This window comes from Pagrus pagrus (assembly GCF_965226575.1).
Source record: "Pagrus pagrus genome assembly, chromosome: 2".
Lineage (NCBI taxonomy): Eukaryota > Metazoa > Chordata > Actinopteri > Spariformes > Sparidae > Pagrus > Pagrus pagrus.
This window is the reverse complement of record NC_140186.1, coordinates 7,670,743-7,685,660: the sequence shown is the minus strand read 5'-3', so window position 1 is coordinate 7,685,660 and position 14,918 is coordinate 7,670,743. Positions and strand designations below refer to the sequence as shown.

The 14,918-nt window shown below is 42.9% G+C and overlaps 1 protein-coding gene across 1 annotated transcript in view; it reads right to left on the bottom strand.

The window, feature by feature from the left end:
- Positions 1 to 7: 7 nt before the first annotated feature.
- The window catches only part of radil (Ras association and DIL domains), a 28,463-nt gene continuing 13,552 nt past the window's right edge, over positions 8 to 14,918 (bottom strand). The window contains exons 10-21 of the mRNA XM_084345374.1: positions 13,697 to 13,734; positions 13,395 to 13,546; positions 13,078 to 13,190; positions 12,638 to 12,754; positions 11,570 to 11,693; positions 7,980 to 8,152; positions 7,485 to 7,635; positions 6,403 to 6,629; positions 5,544 to 5,877; positions 4,094 to 4,233; positions 3,152 to 3,291; positions 8 to 2,897 (exon numbers count right to left, since the gene is read on the bottom strand). Of these exons, the coding sequence (XP_084201500.1) occupies positions 2,798 to 2,897; positions 3,152 to 3,291; positions 4,094 to 4,233; positions 5,544 to 5,877; positions 6,403 to 6,629; positions 7,485 to 7,635; positions 7,980 to 8,152; positions 11,570 to 11,693; positions 12,638 to 12,754; positions 13,078 to 13,190; positions 13,395 to 13,546; positions 13,697 to 13,734 (1,809 nt within the window). The 3' untranslated portion in view covers positions 8 to 2,797. The remainder of the gene's footprint in view (positions 2,898 to 3,151; positions 3,292 to 4,093; positions 4,234 to 5,543; positions 5,878 to 6,402; positions 6,630 to 7,484; positions 7,636 to 7,979; positions 8,153 to 11,569; positions 11,694 to 12,637; positions 12,755 to 13,077; positions 13,191 to 13,394; positions 13,547 to 13,696; positions 13,735 to 14,918) is intronic.

Sequence of the window (14,918 nt, the reverse complement as noted above, 5' to 3'; positions counted from 1 at the left end):
AGAGAAATGCAAGTATCCAACAATCTTTATTCTTCAGTACAATCTTTTTTTTTTTTCTTTAACAGTATAAATAATGAACAGAGAAGAAGAGACATGCATGAGATCAATGTCATACAAACCTTGAAATGGACCAAAATGTTACTGCAAGGAAATGAACAGAATCAAAAGTTGAGAGCAAAACAAAAGCTGATGGAAAAAAAGAAACGATGTTAAGACTGACATTTGTATCATTGTGTCAATAACAGGAACAATAACCAACATTGTTGTCAACATTAACGCTGATATAATAAGTCAGTATTACAGAACAGTATGTGGGTTTGATACTTCTCCTTTTTTGAGGTTTGGACTTTCGCTTGACAAAACAGGCTGAGCATTTTTGTAAAATTTTACAGACTGATTCAGCGATAATGAAAATAATCATATCTGCAGCCCCAGTAAACGTCAAACACAGTTGCCCTGCACTCCTTCGGTACATTGTGTGACAGCCTCCTCCTGGCTTCGCTCTACTCGGGGAGTGAGTGAACATCTCTATCTGCAGCTGTGTGACGGTTCCTCTTTCCGCAGAGGGACTGATCACAGGCTGGCAGAGGGTCACTGCCCCTGAGATGGTGATCCAGAGCGTCCCAGGGGAGCTCTACAGAGCTGAGGTCAGAACTGAAGGCCAGGCAGCATAAAACTGATTAGCATAGCTTTTTTCCCTTTTGAAATGGGGGCTTTATACAAGGTGACCTGTTAGTGTTCGAGCCGAACCTCCTCCTTAAAGGGTAAGTACAGCCAAATTACATAAAACATGTTCTGTCAGGTATCTAGCTAAGCAGGTAGCTTTGGTTTTACTTGTCTAGATTTTTAGATATGCCTCTGAGATTTCTGCTTCTACCCCAGTATGATGGAAGTTGATGTAAAGTTGTGGTTTTGGGCAGTATTGAAAATTTACTTTTAAAAAAACATCAACATATTCTTTCAAGAGAAAATGTCCCTGTTACTCTGGATAATCCGGATCTCGCAGTGATTCACTGGTTCTACTTTCTATCAAAAAATAGTCCTTTTTTAAAAATCTTAGAGGTCAGCAGACTGAAGACAACTGCCACTGAATTTTTTAAAATGTGATTTGTCAGTACTGTAAACAGCCGCAAACAGATTTCCATTCACCTTCATTTAGGGCTGCCTGATATGGGGGAAAACACCTGACGTCGACATATTTTATAAAAAGGTACAGGAATTTTCAGCAGATAACTTGAAAAGCTCATTATTAGAGGCTATGCACATGATGTCACAGTAGGCAGAAGTCACCATGGTTACAACCACTGACTGGTAGAAAAACTACTGACGTTGTTAATATTTATCAAGTGCTGCAAACAAAACAAAAAAACATCGAAACTGTGAAAAAGCTGAGTTAATTTGCCGTGCTTGACATTGCAGGTCCTGCGATGTGACTATGGCACGTGTACATTGTGACGTCGATGCTGAAACGATATATTGTGCAGCCTTATTCTATTGTACTGTGTCGGAGGCTGAAATCTCGCATACAAGAACCTTAAAGCTCAACTTAAAAAACAAATATCTGCTAATGCTCAATACCACGAGAAGTAAAATAATAAAGTTTTTGTAATTTTGGGTGGAGTTACCCTTTCAGCAAAAGTACAGCCAATGACGCGATGTGCATGAGTTATATACATGTTCATAAAACTTGAAACTAATAACATTTCAATTTAAAAACACAACCCATGACTACAGCATATTTCTCTCATTCTAGAAAACGGTTCCTTTTTTTCCATCAGGAGGTTTCAGTGTTTACGATCGAGTAGTTCCCCAAATGCAGTTTCTCTTTTGAATGTCCGAACAATACGAGACCAAGTGTTAAATATTTACAAACGACTATTTACACCTCTTAATAGCCAGATACGTACAGCAAATATTCACAACAAAAAAAATGTGGTTTGTACATGCCAGGATTGTGCATCAGAACCTCTGGAGTGAAGCATTTATGATCCGGTGATTAATTAACGGCTGCACATCCCCTGTGCATTAAGAGTTCGCCTGTTTTTAGGAGGTAAAAGTCCAGAGATGAGGTTCAATGAGCTGGGCTGTGTGTGTCTTGACATTCTTGAGTTGGCTTCCTCGGCCTCTTCCAGTACAAAAGTCAACATTCATACACGATTGTTTTTCGAGCAGAAGGTGGTAGTGCTTTGGGAGCTACTGACAAACAGGACTATAAAACATTCCACTCTAAAAGCAAAGTGTAAGACATCCCGCGTTCACTGAGGCTGTCGCAAGATGTTTGACTGCAGATGCTTTTAGGATTGTACGTTTGTCTGAGAGGTGGGTAGCTATGTAACCATGCTACTTAATGTCTTAATTACTAATACAAATTGTTCTAAAAACGGGTGGAAAAAGTCCAGTGTGCGCACACGCTCCAAGGACTGACGGGAGAGGATCTCCTGTGCTTTAAACCACATCAGACTGCATACTGGCTGGTTAGACCTCGCCCACCTCAAACGCTGATTAATTAGGCAACTTTCCTCGCAGCGTACTCCTTTGATGTCGCCGTGGGTTACGGATTCTGTCTGTCACACACACCCAGTAGGAGTCAGCATGAGGTGAAGCAGGTCTGGCAGCTGTGGAGAGGAGTCGTGGAGCGTTATCTCCAGTTTGATTGCTTGGCTTTGTGCTGTTGTAGTTTTCACATTCATATTTCATGTTGCGTATGGACGCGTGGGGGCGTGTGTTTGTGTGTACCCTGTTCACCAGCGCACACATCTGTATCCCTCGTCGTCTCGCTGTCCTGCCTCAGAGGCGGTCAGCAGGAGGAGGCACTAATCTTCTCCGAGACGTCGGGGTCGGATTTGGCTACCAGGAAACGCAGGCGACCTCCTCCCAGACGAATCAGATCCACCGCGCTGCGAGGAGCACACAGGAGGAAGTAGGGGGGAGAAAGACAGGAGTCCAGTTACGTGAAGCTCAGCAGAGACAGAGTGAGGATGAATCAATCAATCAAAGTAATCAGTTGAGTCGAGAGGCTGACAGCCATGGGTATAGTTAACACTGTGGGAAGAGTGCTCACTCTGCCATCAATGTCAATATCACTCAGTAGTATCATTTATCTCCACCAGCACACTGTTAGTCACAAACAGCAGCAGAGCGTCGTCTGTACCTCTGGTAGTCTGCTCCGATCAGACTGGTCCCGTTCACAGCCAGGATGCGATCTCCGATCCTCAGTCTGCCGTCGGAGGCAGCAGGACCGTCAGGGATCAGAGTCCGGATGTAAATGCCTGGAGCGTTGAGGGGAGTGTGCTGCAGGAGGGACAAGTGTTAGAGTATGTCCAGTGTGTGTGAGTGTGTCCATTATTTAGCTGAGCATCTGGTGGAGCCAATTAAAATACCACTGTTTTGGTTTCTAAATAGCTGGCAGGCGTTTTCTTAAAACTTCGACAGGACACCTGAAACGTAAGGATCAACTGTAGGGATGCCCAAACTGAAACTTAATGGTGGTGTAGCTTTGGGGGATGATGAACGTTGGCCTGCAGGCCCCACTTTGAGTAGCCCTCATCAACAGTATAACCTTTGTTCTACGTCAAGTCGCTAAGGTTTGATATTTTGACATTACTTTTGTATATCAGGACTCCTCACTGTGAATTTCCACTTGCACAACAACAAGATTGTGATATGACACTTACTTTTATCAGAGTGCTGTAATACTGGGATAATGCTTTAACATATGTTATGTTAGGCTTTGTCAAAAGAACAATTAAACAAGTTTAAAACTGTGTCAGAGTAATTGGAAAGAATGATAAAAACCCTTTTTTTGTCCACATAATTGTTTCACGAGGGAAATGTTAGATGGCTGAGAGGCAAAACTTAAAAAAAAAAAATTTAAACACATTATAATGTAGTTTTAAGTTGATATGATTGTCGATGTAGTGTCAACAACTTTAACTCCTGTGAAGCATCCGTAACTAGATGATAGCACAAATGAATAAATCAACTTTTTGGTCGGCACATCCACATGTACAATTATTTTCAGTAACAGTAATTCCCAAAATATGGTCACATTGCATCAGTATACGACAAAATGTGAACTCTGTTTTCTACTCACCAGGCCGTCTATGAGTCCCATGCCCAGTCCGTAGGGTCCCTTGTCCAGTTCCACTACAAACACCACACACAAGTCATCAGGAAGGGGAGGGGCGCCAGGGGAGGATACAGGGAAAGGAAACTCACACCCACTAATACACCCTGCAGAGGACACGGACACCCAAAAACCACAAAAACACACACACACACACAAACACACACAAAAGGGTCTCGCTATGGGGCTGGACAAACATCAGAGGTCTCACTGTGCAGAAGACACGCACACAGATACTGAGACGCATGCAGCTAATCTGACACACAAACATGTGCTTCTGTCTAGAGCCTGCAGATGTCACACTCAATACACTGAAAGACTGAACAGGAGGAGAGAGAGCTGTCGTGTGAGAGCCGACCAACGAGCTGCAGTTTCTGCTACAGAACTGTACAAAGAGCGAGTGCAGAGTTAAAGCTGCATTCATCGATTTTTGGCCTCTGGGGGGGACAGACGACCTCAGATACAGGTGAAACTGATATGATCAGCTTATAAAGTTGTTGTGGTCTGTTTACACATCCAGTGGACAGAGAGCAACATTGTTCATGTGATGAATGTATGTTTAATATTAGCTCTTGTTTGACTCTGTTTGGGTCTTGCAACTCCTGAGAAAATTTAGCCGGGCCAGCAGCTATTTGCTGAATTTATTTTCCTGCCATCTGATGCTCGACAGCCACCACACAGTGGGTTTCAGGTGTTTTTGCATACAACAACTGCTTACTGCAGCTGTGCACTGAGGCGAGTCATCTTTGCACATGTATAAGCACACGGATCCATCTATTGTATTAGTATTTCTATTCGAATTAGGCGTGTCACAATATCTCCACACTCATGATATCCAAGATATTAAAAAATTAAATATTGGTATTGTGTTATTAACACGCATATGATGATGTCATCTGAATAATCCAGCAAAGATGTTTGGCCTTGTGCATCTTTTGTTGCAGAGTTCCTCCGGGTGCCTTTTTACTATTAATTGATGGTAGTTTTTAAACAGTTATGGCCACAGACGCTTTCTCCCCTCCCTTCACTCGTATTTTGAAGGTCATTTATTTACCTAAAACAAGAAACAAGACACACAGCACACAAAGTTGAAGATAGATTTGACTGCTGTGTCAACCTAAATTTACCCTCTGATGGATGAATAAAGGTACAGCTTATCTTATCTTGTATTATTGACCATCGCAATGTTTTACAAAATGAAAAAATGATTGTGTATAATTAACTGCAAGGTTTCAAAATCATACTGTACATCCGAGGTGGACAAAATGACAAAAACACTACACACATTGTGATTTAGTGCAATAGCCCTACAAATAAACACTACTGGTGTGAAGACTGTCAAGCGTGGTGTCCAATCTCCTCCACTGCTCATGTGTTCCTGTTATTTTGTCCACCTCCTGTATGTCACTCAGCCTACCCTCCAGTCCGTTGGTGATGAGTCCGTTGGTCTTTTTACATTCTGCCACAGCTCTGCTGCTGCAGCCGTTAGTCTGGGTGTTGGAGCCTATGATTGGCCCTCCTCCTCCCCCTCCTCCCTCTGGGTACAGCGGGGTGTTGGGAGGGGTCAAGAGGCAGGACGGGTCGGGATTTGCTGTTCGAGGGTGGTGGATGGTGCCGTTCCTTCTGAGGCTGTGCGTGTGTGATTGGCCTGGCGGTCTGTCCCGGCCTCTCTCCTCTCCCGTCTCTGCCGTCACCTCGTCCCCGGGACCTGCAGAGCGGGGGCTGCTGTGGGCCGGAGGCAACAACTCCCTCTGTGTCGGGATCGAAAAAGAAAGACTTTAGAAGACAGAACGAGGTGCAAAGTGAGGATCCAAGGGTTAGAAAACGGAAGGGAAATGTATATTCTTGTAACCAATGAAAAAACATTGTTGTTGCAGTATTTTAAAAAGCTTTGTTCGGATTAAAAAATACTTAAGATGCCATTTTTATTTTACAGATTTACCGTTTGACATATTTGTGAACGTATATGTGTTTCTGTGTGTATGTGTACATCTGAGGGTGCAGTAACACTAGGGATTATGGTCTAGTCAGCCGTTCCCACTAATTAGACAGCCTAAAGACTAATCAGATTAACCATGATTTAACCATGTCTAGGTTTCTGTGAGTGAGTGTGTGTATGTGTGTGCGGCTTGGCTGGAGTAGAGGGTTTTTGTCTTTCATTTATGGGATTATGAGGAACTCCTCAACAACCACAGCTGCTGAGGCACATGGCCGGGATTACTGCTAGGTGTGTGCATTTGACAGAGTGTGTATGTATGTGTGTGTGTTTCTCTGACCTGAACGTCGGGCCAGTCAGCTGTGTTGGTTCCGTTGGAGTGTGTGTGCACGCTGGGAGTGCTGGTGTGCGTTTGCGTCTTGGTGCGCAGCCCCCACAGGTAGTGGCGGATGTAGAGCAGCTGTCTGTAGATGCTGTCTTCTATACACTCGCTGTCCAGGTCCACTCTGAAGCCGGCGCTGGGAAGCACTATGGGAGGGTGGTTCTCGAAGCTCTCCAGGAGGTCCACTAGACACAAACAAACTGGTGTGAACTCATCTATACACACGTACACCATTAAAGGCCTGATCCAGGATCCCCCATAAGCCTGTCACTCTTTCTGTTTTGCAGCTGTCACATCTCAAAACTCATTCAGTGAAATCTAGAGAACTTCTTATCCTGGTTTTCAGAAACCTAAAAATGTCAGGTGGAGTACTCAGTTTAAAAACAGGATACTGTGACATTTAACTCCAGTGTGCAGGTACAAGCTCAGATCATGTCACAATTATACAAGAATGTAATAGGCATCTATTCAAGTGGTCATGCAGAGGCCAGACGGAGAAGCCAATTCCAACAAGGTTGTAAAATACAGCAAAGTTCAGACGAAAGCAGGTTCATCCTCAACTGTTGAGGAAACTCAGTCAATAAAGAAATGAGAGAGCGTGACAGGCGATCACAATCTGGATAATACCAGTCAGGCACAGTAAACAATGATATGAATCACCGTGTTCATGTCCCATTTACTGTAAATGTGATATCCTGAATTATGGATCAAAAGCAGGATACTGCACATACAAACATATTGATCCTGTCCGCTCATCACAAACAGCAAACTGCCTTCAGAATGTAAAATAATGCAGTCTGACACCGACTGCAGCAAATTCACATTCTCATTCATTTGTAATCGTTTGTGCTCAGTCTTCAAGAACCATGACGGATGACCTTTACCTAAAAGACGTCGTAAGTCGTTAAAGGTAAAACACATTTCTGAGTGGAGGGAGATTTTAAATATGACCGCAGATATTGTACCTACAGACTAAACTGTCACCTGATCAACAAAAAAATAAACTCTATAAATTCATGCTCACAAATTCACACATGTACCTGTTCTGTATATATATGCCTCGTCCTCACTGCTGGGTTGCCATGTTGGGACGGGGCCTATCTCTGCTGTGAGCTGGTACTGGGTGAGAATCCGGTGCAGCTGGACGGGCTTCAGAGTCGGGTGCTCACTGGACAAAGCTCGCCAACTCAGCTGCAGGCAGAGAAGAAGGAAAGGGAGAGATTAAGTAGAAATCCAGGGGGGTCCTTTTTGTTTTGTTTTGTTTTTTTTAACAGCCAGGTAGGAAGCCCTGAGGGGCAGGTGAAGATTTTAAAGTAGTCTGATCTAAAATGTTTTCTCTCCTGTGATCATGACTTAATTGTTGTAGCTCGATGGGCAACTACATGAGTGAGCATCTCAATGGCACTTAAACTTGTAAGTTATCTGAATATGGTAAGCTTCTCTGTTCATTTTTAAATACTGCAACATAATTAGTGCTTGTAATAGATTGTGTGTGTGTGTGTGTGTGTGTGTGTGTGTGTGTGTGTGTGTGGTACCTGTGTGAGCTGCTGTGGGGGCGTGGCCAGTATGGACACAGTGCTGTTGAGTTTGGTGAAGAATTTGTCGGCCAGATGTCCCAAACCGGACCTGCTCGCCCACTCCATGACCATCCGCAAACAAGCCTGAATCTGCAGCACCTTGGAGCGCTGGAACCAACCCCGAGATGGACCTGCGCACACACACACACACGCACGCACACACACACGCACACACACACACGCACACAAAGTGAGTGGATATTTCATCAGAGACTGCAGTGGATTTCTATTCTTGGGCGTGTGTGTGTGTGCCTGAGAGAAAGGCAGACTAAAAAGAGATTGCTTTTCGTTTCTGTGCATGTGTGTATGTTGTACATCAATATAGACGTTCGTTCTAAAATAAGTTAATATTGAAGTCACTGAAACTGAAATAGCAACAGCCAGCGGCTGCCTGCTCCTCGCAGAATACAAATGGTGTGCTGCAGAGGAGCTCAGCTGACTGGGTTTGTGTTTTACTGCACAACACACCAGCAACAAGGCTGCATTCCTCACTCTGTGTAATCCTCTCTCTCTCTGTGTCACATCAGACAACTGAAAGGAAGTTTTGTGGCAAGTTAAGCAGGCGATAACTTTAAATCTAGCATTTACCGAGCTGGCATCCAATAGTTTGTCAATCTGTCGTTCCATTGCCTCACCGCAGCTATAATTCCTATTTAAGCTTTTTGAAATACCCCCCAATGTGAGGTAATGGGGTTTGGTCCAAACAATGACAAACAACTGGGTTAGAGCCGAGTATCATTTTTTTATGTTAAAGGATAAGTACCGTTTTTTACAACCTGGACCTTTTTTCTAGCAAAAGATATGGTCATTTACTCACCCAGATAACTTTGGTGTCATTCGGCGTCGTTCGGACGAAATTAGATCCAGTGTAGCGGCGATATATCCATATAATGGGAGAGACGGGGCAGCGACACACAGCCTCTATATAACGCATTATCTGCCACGAAACTAGTTAATTTCACTAATATTTTGTCATGATATGCTAGCGCTATTAGCCTCTGAGTCCGGGCTCGTCCGTTATCAACATCCGGGGTCAAACTAGCAGTAGCAGCTACAGGTAAACAAGGCGCGCTGTCGCGGGTGCGCGCGCAGCTCAGAGACGACATCTTCCAGGTCAGAGGTAGTAGATCAGCCTACAGACCCCGGATGTTGACAATAGACGAGCCCGGACTCAGAGGCTAATAGCGCTAGCATTTCATAACAAAATATTGATGAAATGAACTAGTTTCGTGGCAGATAATGTGTTATATAGAGGCTGTGTGTCGATGCCCCGTTACTCCCATTATATGGATATATCGCCGCTACACTGGATCTAATTTCGTCCGAACGACGCCGAATGACACCAAAGTTATCTGGGTGAGTAAATGACCATATATTTTGCCAGAAATAAGGTCCAGGTTGTAAAAAACGGTACTTATCCTTTAACGATACCTGTGTTTCTATGCAGATGACAAAGCAATATTTTTTGTTGATATCTAAATTTTTGTAATAATTTAGGGATTATATGCAAAAAATGTGTTTATATTATACCATTAACTGTCATCTAGTTTATGTAGGGCTGCAATTAATCTGCAGATTAAAACCTGCTTGCTGCTTTGTTTGACCGACAGTCGAAAAATAAAACAGAGTTCAGGCTTACAAACACGTACAACCACCCCGATTCCAAAAAAGCTGTGTAAAGCAAAATAAACAAAACGTGATAATTGACTCAATATACTCGGTTGAAAACAGCACAAAGACAATATATGTAGCGTCTTATCTCATCATCTTCATAGATTTTTGTAAATGTATGCTTATTCTGAGTTTGATGCCAGCAACCCGTTTCAAACATGTTCAGACAGCGACAACAAATGACTGGGAAAGTTGTGGGATTGTATCATGACTGGGTATGAAAGGGGCATCCTCAAAAGGCTCAGTCACTTGCACCACTATGTGAAACACACGATTGTATAAAGGATATTACAATCATGGGCTCAGGAACACTTCGTAAAACTGTTGTGCATCCTCCCATTTATAGAAGCTACGACAAGGAAATATTTGGTATTTTTGCTACAAAAATGCCTTAAAATAATCATTACAGGACTTGTTTCTTAAAATCACTTACTAAGAAATGTAATCTATTTTATAACATAATCAAAACACTTTTTCATTGAACAAAAGAAGCCAAAGTTTCCTAATGTCAAATACACGCCTCAGTCAGGTACACTAGCCAAAATCGACAGTATATTACAGACACAGATATTAGGAAGTAAAAAATTGACATTACAGGAAGCTTCAGTCAGACAATAAACCGGCAGCATTGTGTGCAGACATTACACACACATTACCCTTCAAATTTTCTGCCATATGTTTTGGATGCACACACACACACACACATATGCACACACTCCCCTCTGTAATAGGCTTATGTCTAGGCATACAGTAATCTATGTGCAAGGCATCGCAAACAGACGAGACATCACTTAACCTCTTTACCAAGGTGTCATAATGCCTCACAGCAGCTGGTTTACATACACACATACTCCCCTTTAAACGCAGAGGAGCCTTCGTACACTCTCAAACAAACCGTCCTGACAACAAAGAGCCATCCATTCGAATCTGTTTGCAGGGTGAAAGATGTCAAACAAACACAATCATACAAATGCACGATGGAGCCGAGCGTCTGCACCGTATTTCATCTTGTTATCTTGAACTCCCCTGATCAGGTTTCCTTCCTGAGATGCCATAATATCAAGCAAACAAGTGTGAGTGCTTGTGTGTGTGTCTGTGCGAGTTGCAGAGCGCCCAGTGCCAACGTCAGCGTTACCTGCTATAAACTCGCTCCACTGTTACCATGGACACCATCAGCGGAGAAATATAAATGAGCGACGAAAAGGGGAGCGAGGTAGAGGGAGAGAAAGCCAGACAGACGGAGAGAGGGAGGTGGAGATGAGGTGGGGGACAGGGGGAGCCTCTGCATGAATATAAAGGTGTTTCTCCTTCTCCCTTTGCCAGACATGTGATCTCTGCTGTCTCCAGCGCCTAATGAAGACATATGGCGTGTGCGTTAGTGTGTATACATGTGGCTAAAGGTACAGAGGGAGGGCGTGGAGGGGTAGTAGTCGGACACATGGCTGTACCCGGCGGTAAATGACTGTTTTCTGTATTTAGAAAAGGTAATAGACTATTAGCAAGGTCATCACAACAACTGAGCGGCCTTCCAGCCCTTTACCCTTCACTCTGCCCTTTTCCCCTCTTCCCCCCACCCATCCTCTATCTCCTCTCGCTCGCCTCCATCCAATCCCACCTCTACTCTTCTTTGTCTCACCCCCTGACGGCCAGATGGAAGGAAGGAAGGCAAGGAGGAGGAGGAGGAGGAGGAGGAGGAGGAGGGGGGAGAAACAGAATGCAGATAGGCGAAGGGCATTGAGGACAAATCTGGGTTAGTCACTGTCAAAATGCTGACAAGGACACAAGGACACTCTCACACACACTCGACGACAACTGTACAAACCCTGGGGGAGGTCTAATGGATGAGAGAGTGTGAGCGTGCGTGCTCCTCGCCCTACCTTTGTCCATTAGCTGGTTAAAAAGTGACACGTTGGAGAAGAAGAAGAGGTAAGCAAACATCTGAGCCTGGATCTCCGGGTGGACCTGGTAGCCCTGCAAAAGCTCCTGGCCATTCTGAAAAACCTGCACACACATGCAAACACACTGTTGTTATGAAAGGACATGTCTATGCCTCTATTGTTGCTTAAGTCCAAAGGACAAAGACTTTATATATTATCATAAATACTCCAGATCAGCAAGTTTCACCTCTTCATTGAAGCTTTTTAACATTTGCTGTATACAATTCCACCAAAGGTTCACCCTGATGTTTTCAGTATCTTTTGAAACTTTTCAATTGTCTCTTGAATTAAAAATAAAATGAATAAATTCTGTGGGTTTGAACAAAGTTTGGGTTTAAAGCAAATTTCAGAAAGTTTCCAACAAATAAGAGAAAAAGAAACAAAAAGCTCTAAAATAGAAAAATATGTGGAAACGACAGAAAGAGTTTGACTGGCTCGACCTTTGCAGATACTCGTCAGCTCATAGGAGACAATTTTTCTTGCTGCGTGAAGCAGAATAAAGACAGGTGTCAACAGTCTGCTCCACTGTGTCACTTCAGAGGAAAATTCACCCTTCAGGTTATTTAAAAATGTATTTATTTATTTATTTAAAAATGTAAATTAAGTTCTACTTCCTGTTTGTCCCATAAAACATTCAGAGACTAATATCAGACAAATAAAAACTCCGTCAACCATAAAATTATTTTCAGAATTTTTGATTTGTTTTGACATCAATCCACAAATGTCTCATGTCTTCTTCCGTACTTAGATAATGTTTCACTTCATATTCGTTAACTACACTGACAAACACAAAGTCTCCACTCAGAGTTATGTTTCCTTTACTGGCACTTCACTTAGATGTTCGGCTCTCACTTAACCCAATACAACCGAGGCGGCCGAAGGACCACATTATGCACAAATGATAATCCAAAGCAGAGTTGGCGATGGGGAACTTTAAACAAGACATCATTTATCAAGATATCTGGTACTAGTAGTATAACTGAACTACAATACAAAATATGTGCTTACCTGCAGGACCCTGCGCACAGGTTCAGGAAACCCTACACCTCCTTTCCAGCATGGCTCAGAGCTGTCAACTAGGAATGGATTACAGTCCAACAAACCTGGCAACACTACATAAAGAGCCTGGAGACACACACACACACACACACACACACACAAACACATATTCACGATGATGGAAGTGATCTGAAATTGCAGATTAGTTTCTGACTTATTCATATTCTTACCCCATCTAGTCATTCATTGTGTGTGTGTGTGTGTGTGTGTGTGTGTGTGTGTGTGTGTGTGTGTGTGTGTGTGTGAGACAACTCAATAAGCCCGTCTCTGTGAGTGAGGTCTGTTATTATTCATCGAGCCCCGTTTTAAAAACAAGATTAAAAAAAAAACTAAAAAAAACCCATCTCACTCATTAATAAGATGGCACCGTTGCCGCGGTGACAGATTACCTTGGTGACATAGTAGACACATTGCTGAAAAGTGTACATGATCACTTCTTCCAAGATAGTCATTGCCTCCTCATTGGCTGATATGGTCGCCGATAGCAACGACTCCTTTGACCCTAGACACAGATGACAGAGATAGAGGCGTAGTTAAGAGATATATGGTGAGAGGGAGGGATGATGTAGCTGTATCTGTATCTACTGTATGTCAGAGTGAGTAATGACTCTTCAGCCAACTTGTTTCCACGCTCATCATTCAGAATGTGTGTGTGTGTGTGTGTGTGTGTGTGTGTGTGTGTGTGTGTGTGTGTGTGTGTGTGTACCTTGCAGTGTCTCTATGCTGTGTGTGTACGCTGGGGCTCTTTGCTGTATAAAGTAGAGGATCTCGATGGAGTTTGACATCCAGAAGAAGATGGTCTGCAGGTCCGGGATCAAGTCTGAGATACTGAGCAGAGACAGGGAGGCCGGGTCCTGGCTACAGACACACACACACACACACACACACACACGTGCACACACACACACACAGAGTGGAGCGTAAAACACACGTAGACATACTGACATATAAACTTTAAAACAGTACATGAGCACACATGCTCTCATTCTGTTGGAAAGTGATACTCACTGCTGAGCTTGCTTCTGAGCCAGCTCCTTTGTCTTCTCCTGCAAGGCGCACACACACACACACACACAGCAATTAAGTGCTCATTAAACTTTTAAGATGTGCGTAGGAGAACCTCACTTCATGACGCTATCACTAACCTGCAGGAAGAAATACCACTATCATAGTTACAAAACCAAACACACCCACACTGACGCATGTTGATAATTACTTTGTGCCCCATTGAGATGAATATTACAATACTCCCAAGTATAACACGAACCCTCCTTTTTCTGCAACACCTATTTTTGAATAAAACATAAAACATTTCAATAAAACAAGGCAGGCTGCAGCACATTCAGGGTTTTCTGCAGTGTTTTATGGTAGCGGTGGACCACCTCATCTGGAAGCACCTCTGCTAACATAAAAACTTTATGTTAGCCTTTATTAGAAATAAAACATAAACCTTCAGGGGGCAAGTAAAGAGAAGCCATTGCAGCAAACACCCGTATATTTAAAGACTGTGCCTGCTGTTAAGCTCGTCATCTCCTGACTAAATGAAATGCCTCATGAGATGCTTCAGGATCTGTGTTTCCTTTTACCTCCGCAAAACAATTTCCCGGTGGAAACCCTGATTTTTACAGTATTTTGATGACAAATGACAAGCTATAGCCAAGTGGCCCTTTTTGATTGGACATTTCTTAATCTAAAACAGAGTCTTGGGTGTTGTACTGGCACCCATATCAAAACGTTTAGACACTAAGCCTTGTCTGTAAATCCTCACACTTGAAGATTTAACGTTTGTAAAATAGAAACATGAGGAACTGTTGTATCAAAACAATATCAAAATTCTCACTAATTAATCTGTTGTTTATTTGTTTCGATTAAACATTTAGTCTTTGAAATGTCCAATCTTTTAAGACCTCAAATCTCTTGTTTTGAGTTTTCCCAATTTAAAATTCTGGAGCCAGAAAATATTTAGACTTAATGAATTAGCTGAATATTAGATTGTTGCAAATTAACATTCTGTCCATTGACTAATTGTTTCAGATGTTTATATACGACTGATTTTCATCTTCGTGCCTAAACTTTATGGTGGAACAGAATATCGTGTGTGTGATACAGTACAAAACATGTGATATCTGTTTAACTATTCACCTGACCCAACATGGCTGACCTGCTTCTCTCCACATGAGGTCATCTTAAGCAGAGGCCAAAGTACCACAGGGACAGACAGACAGACAGA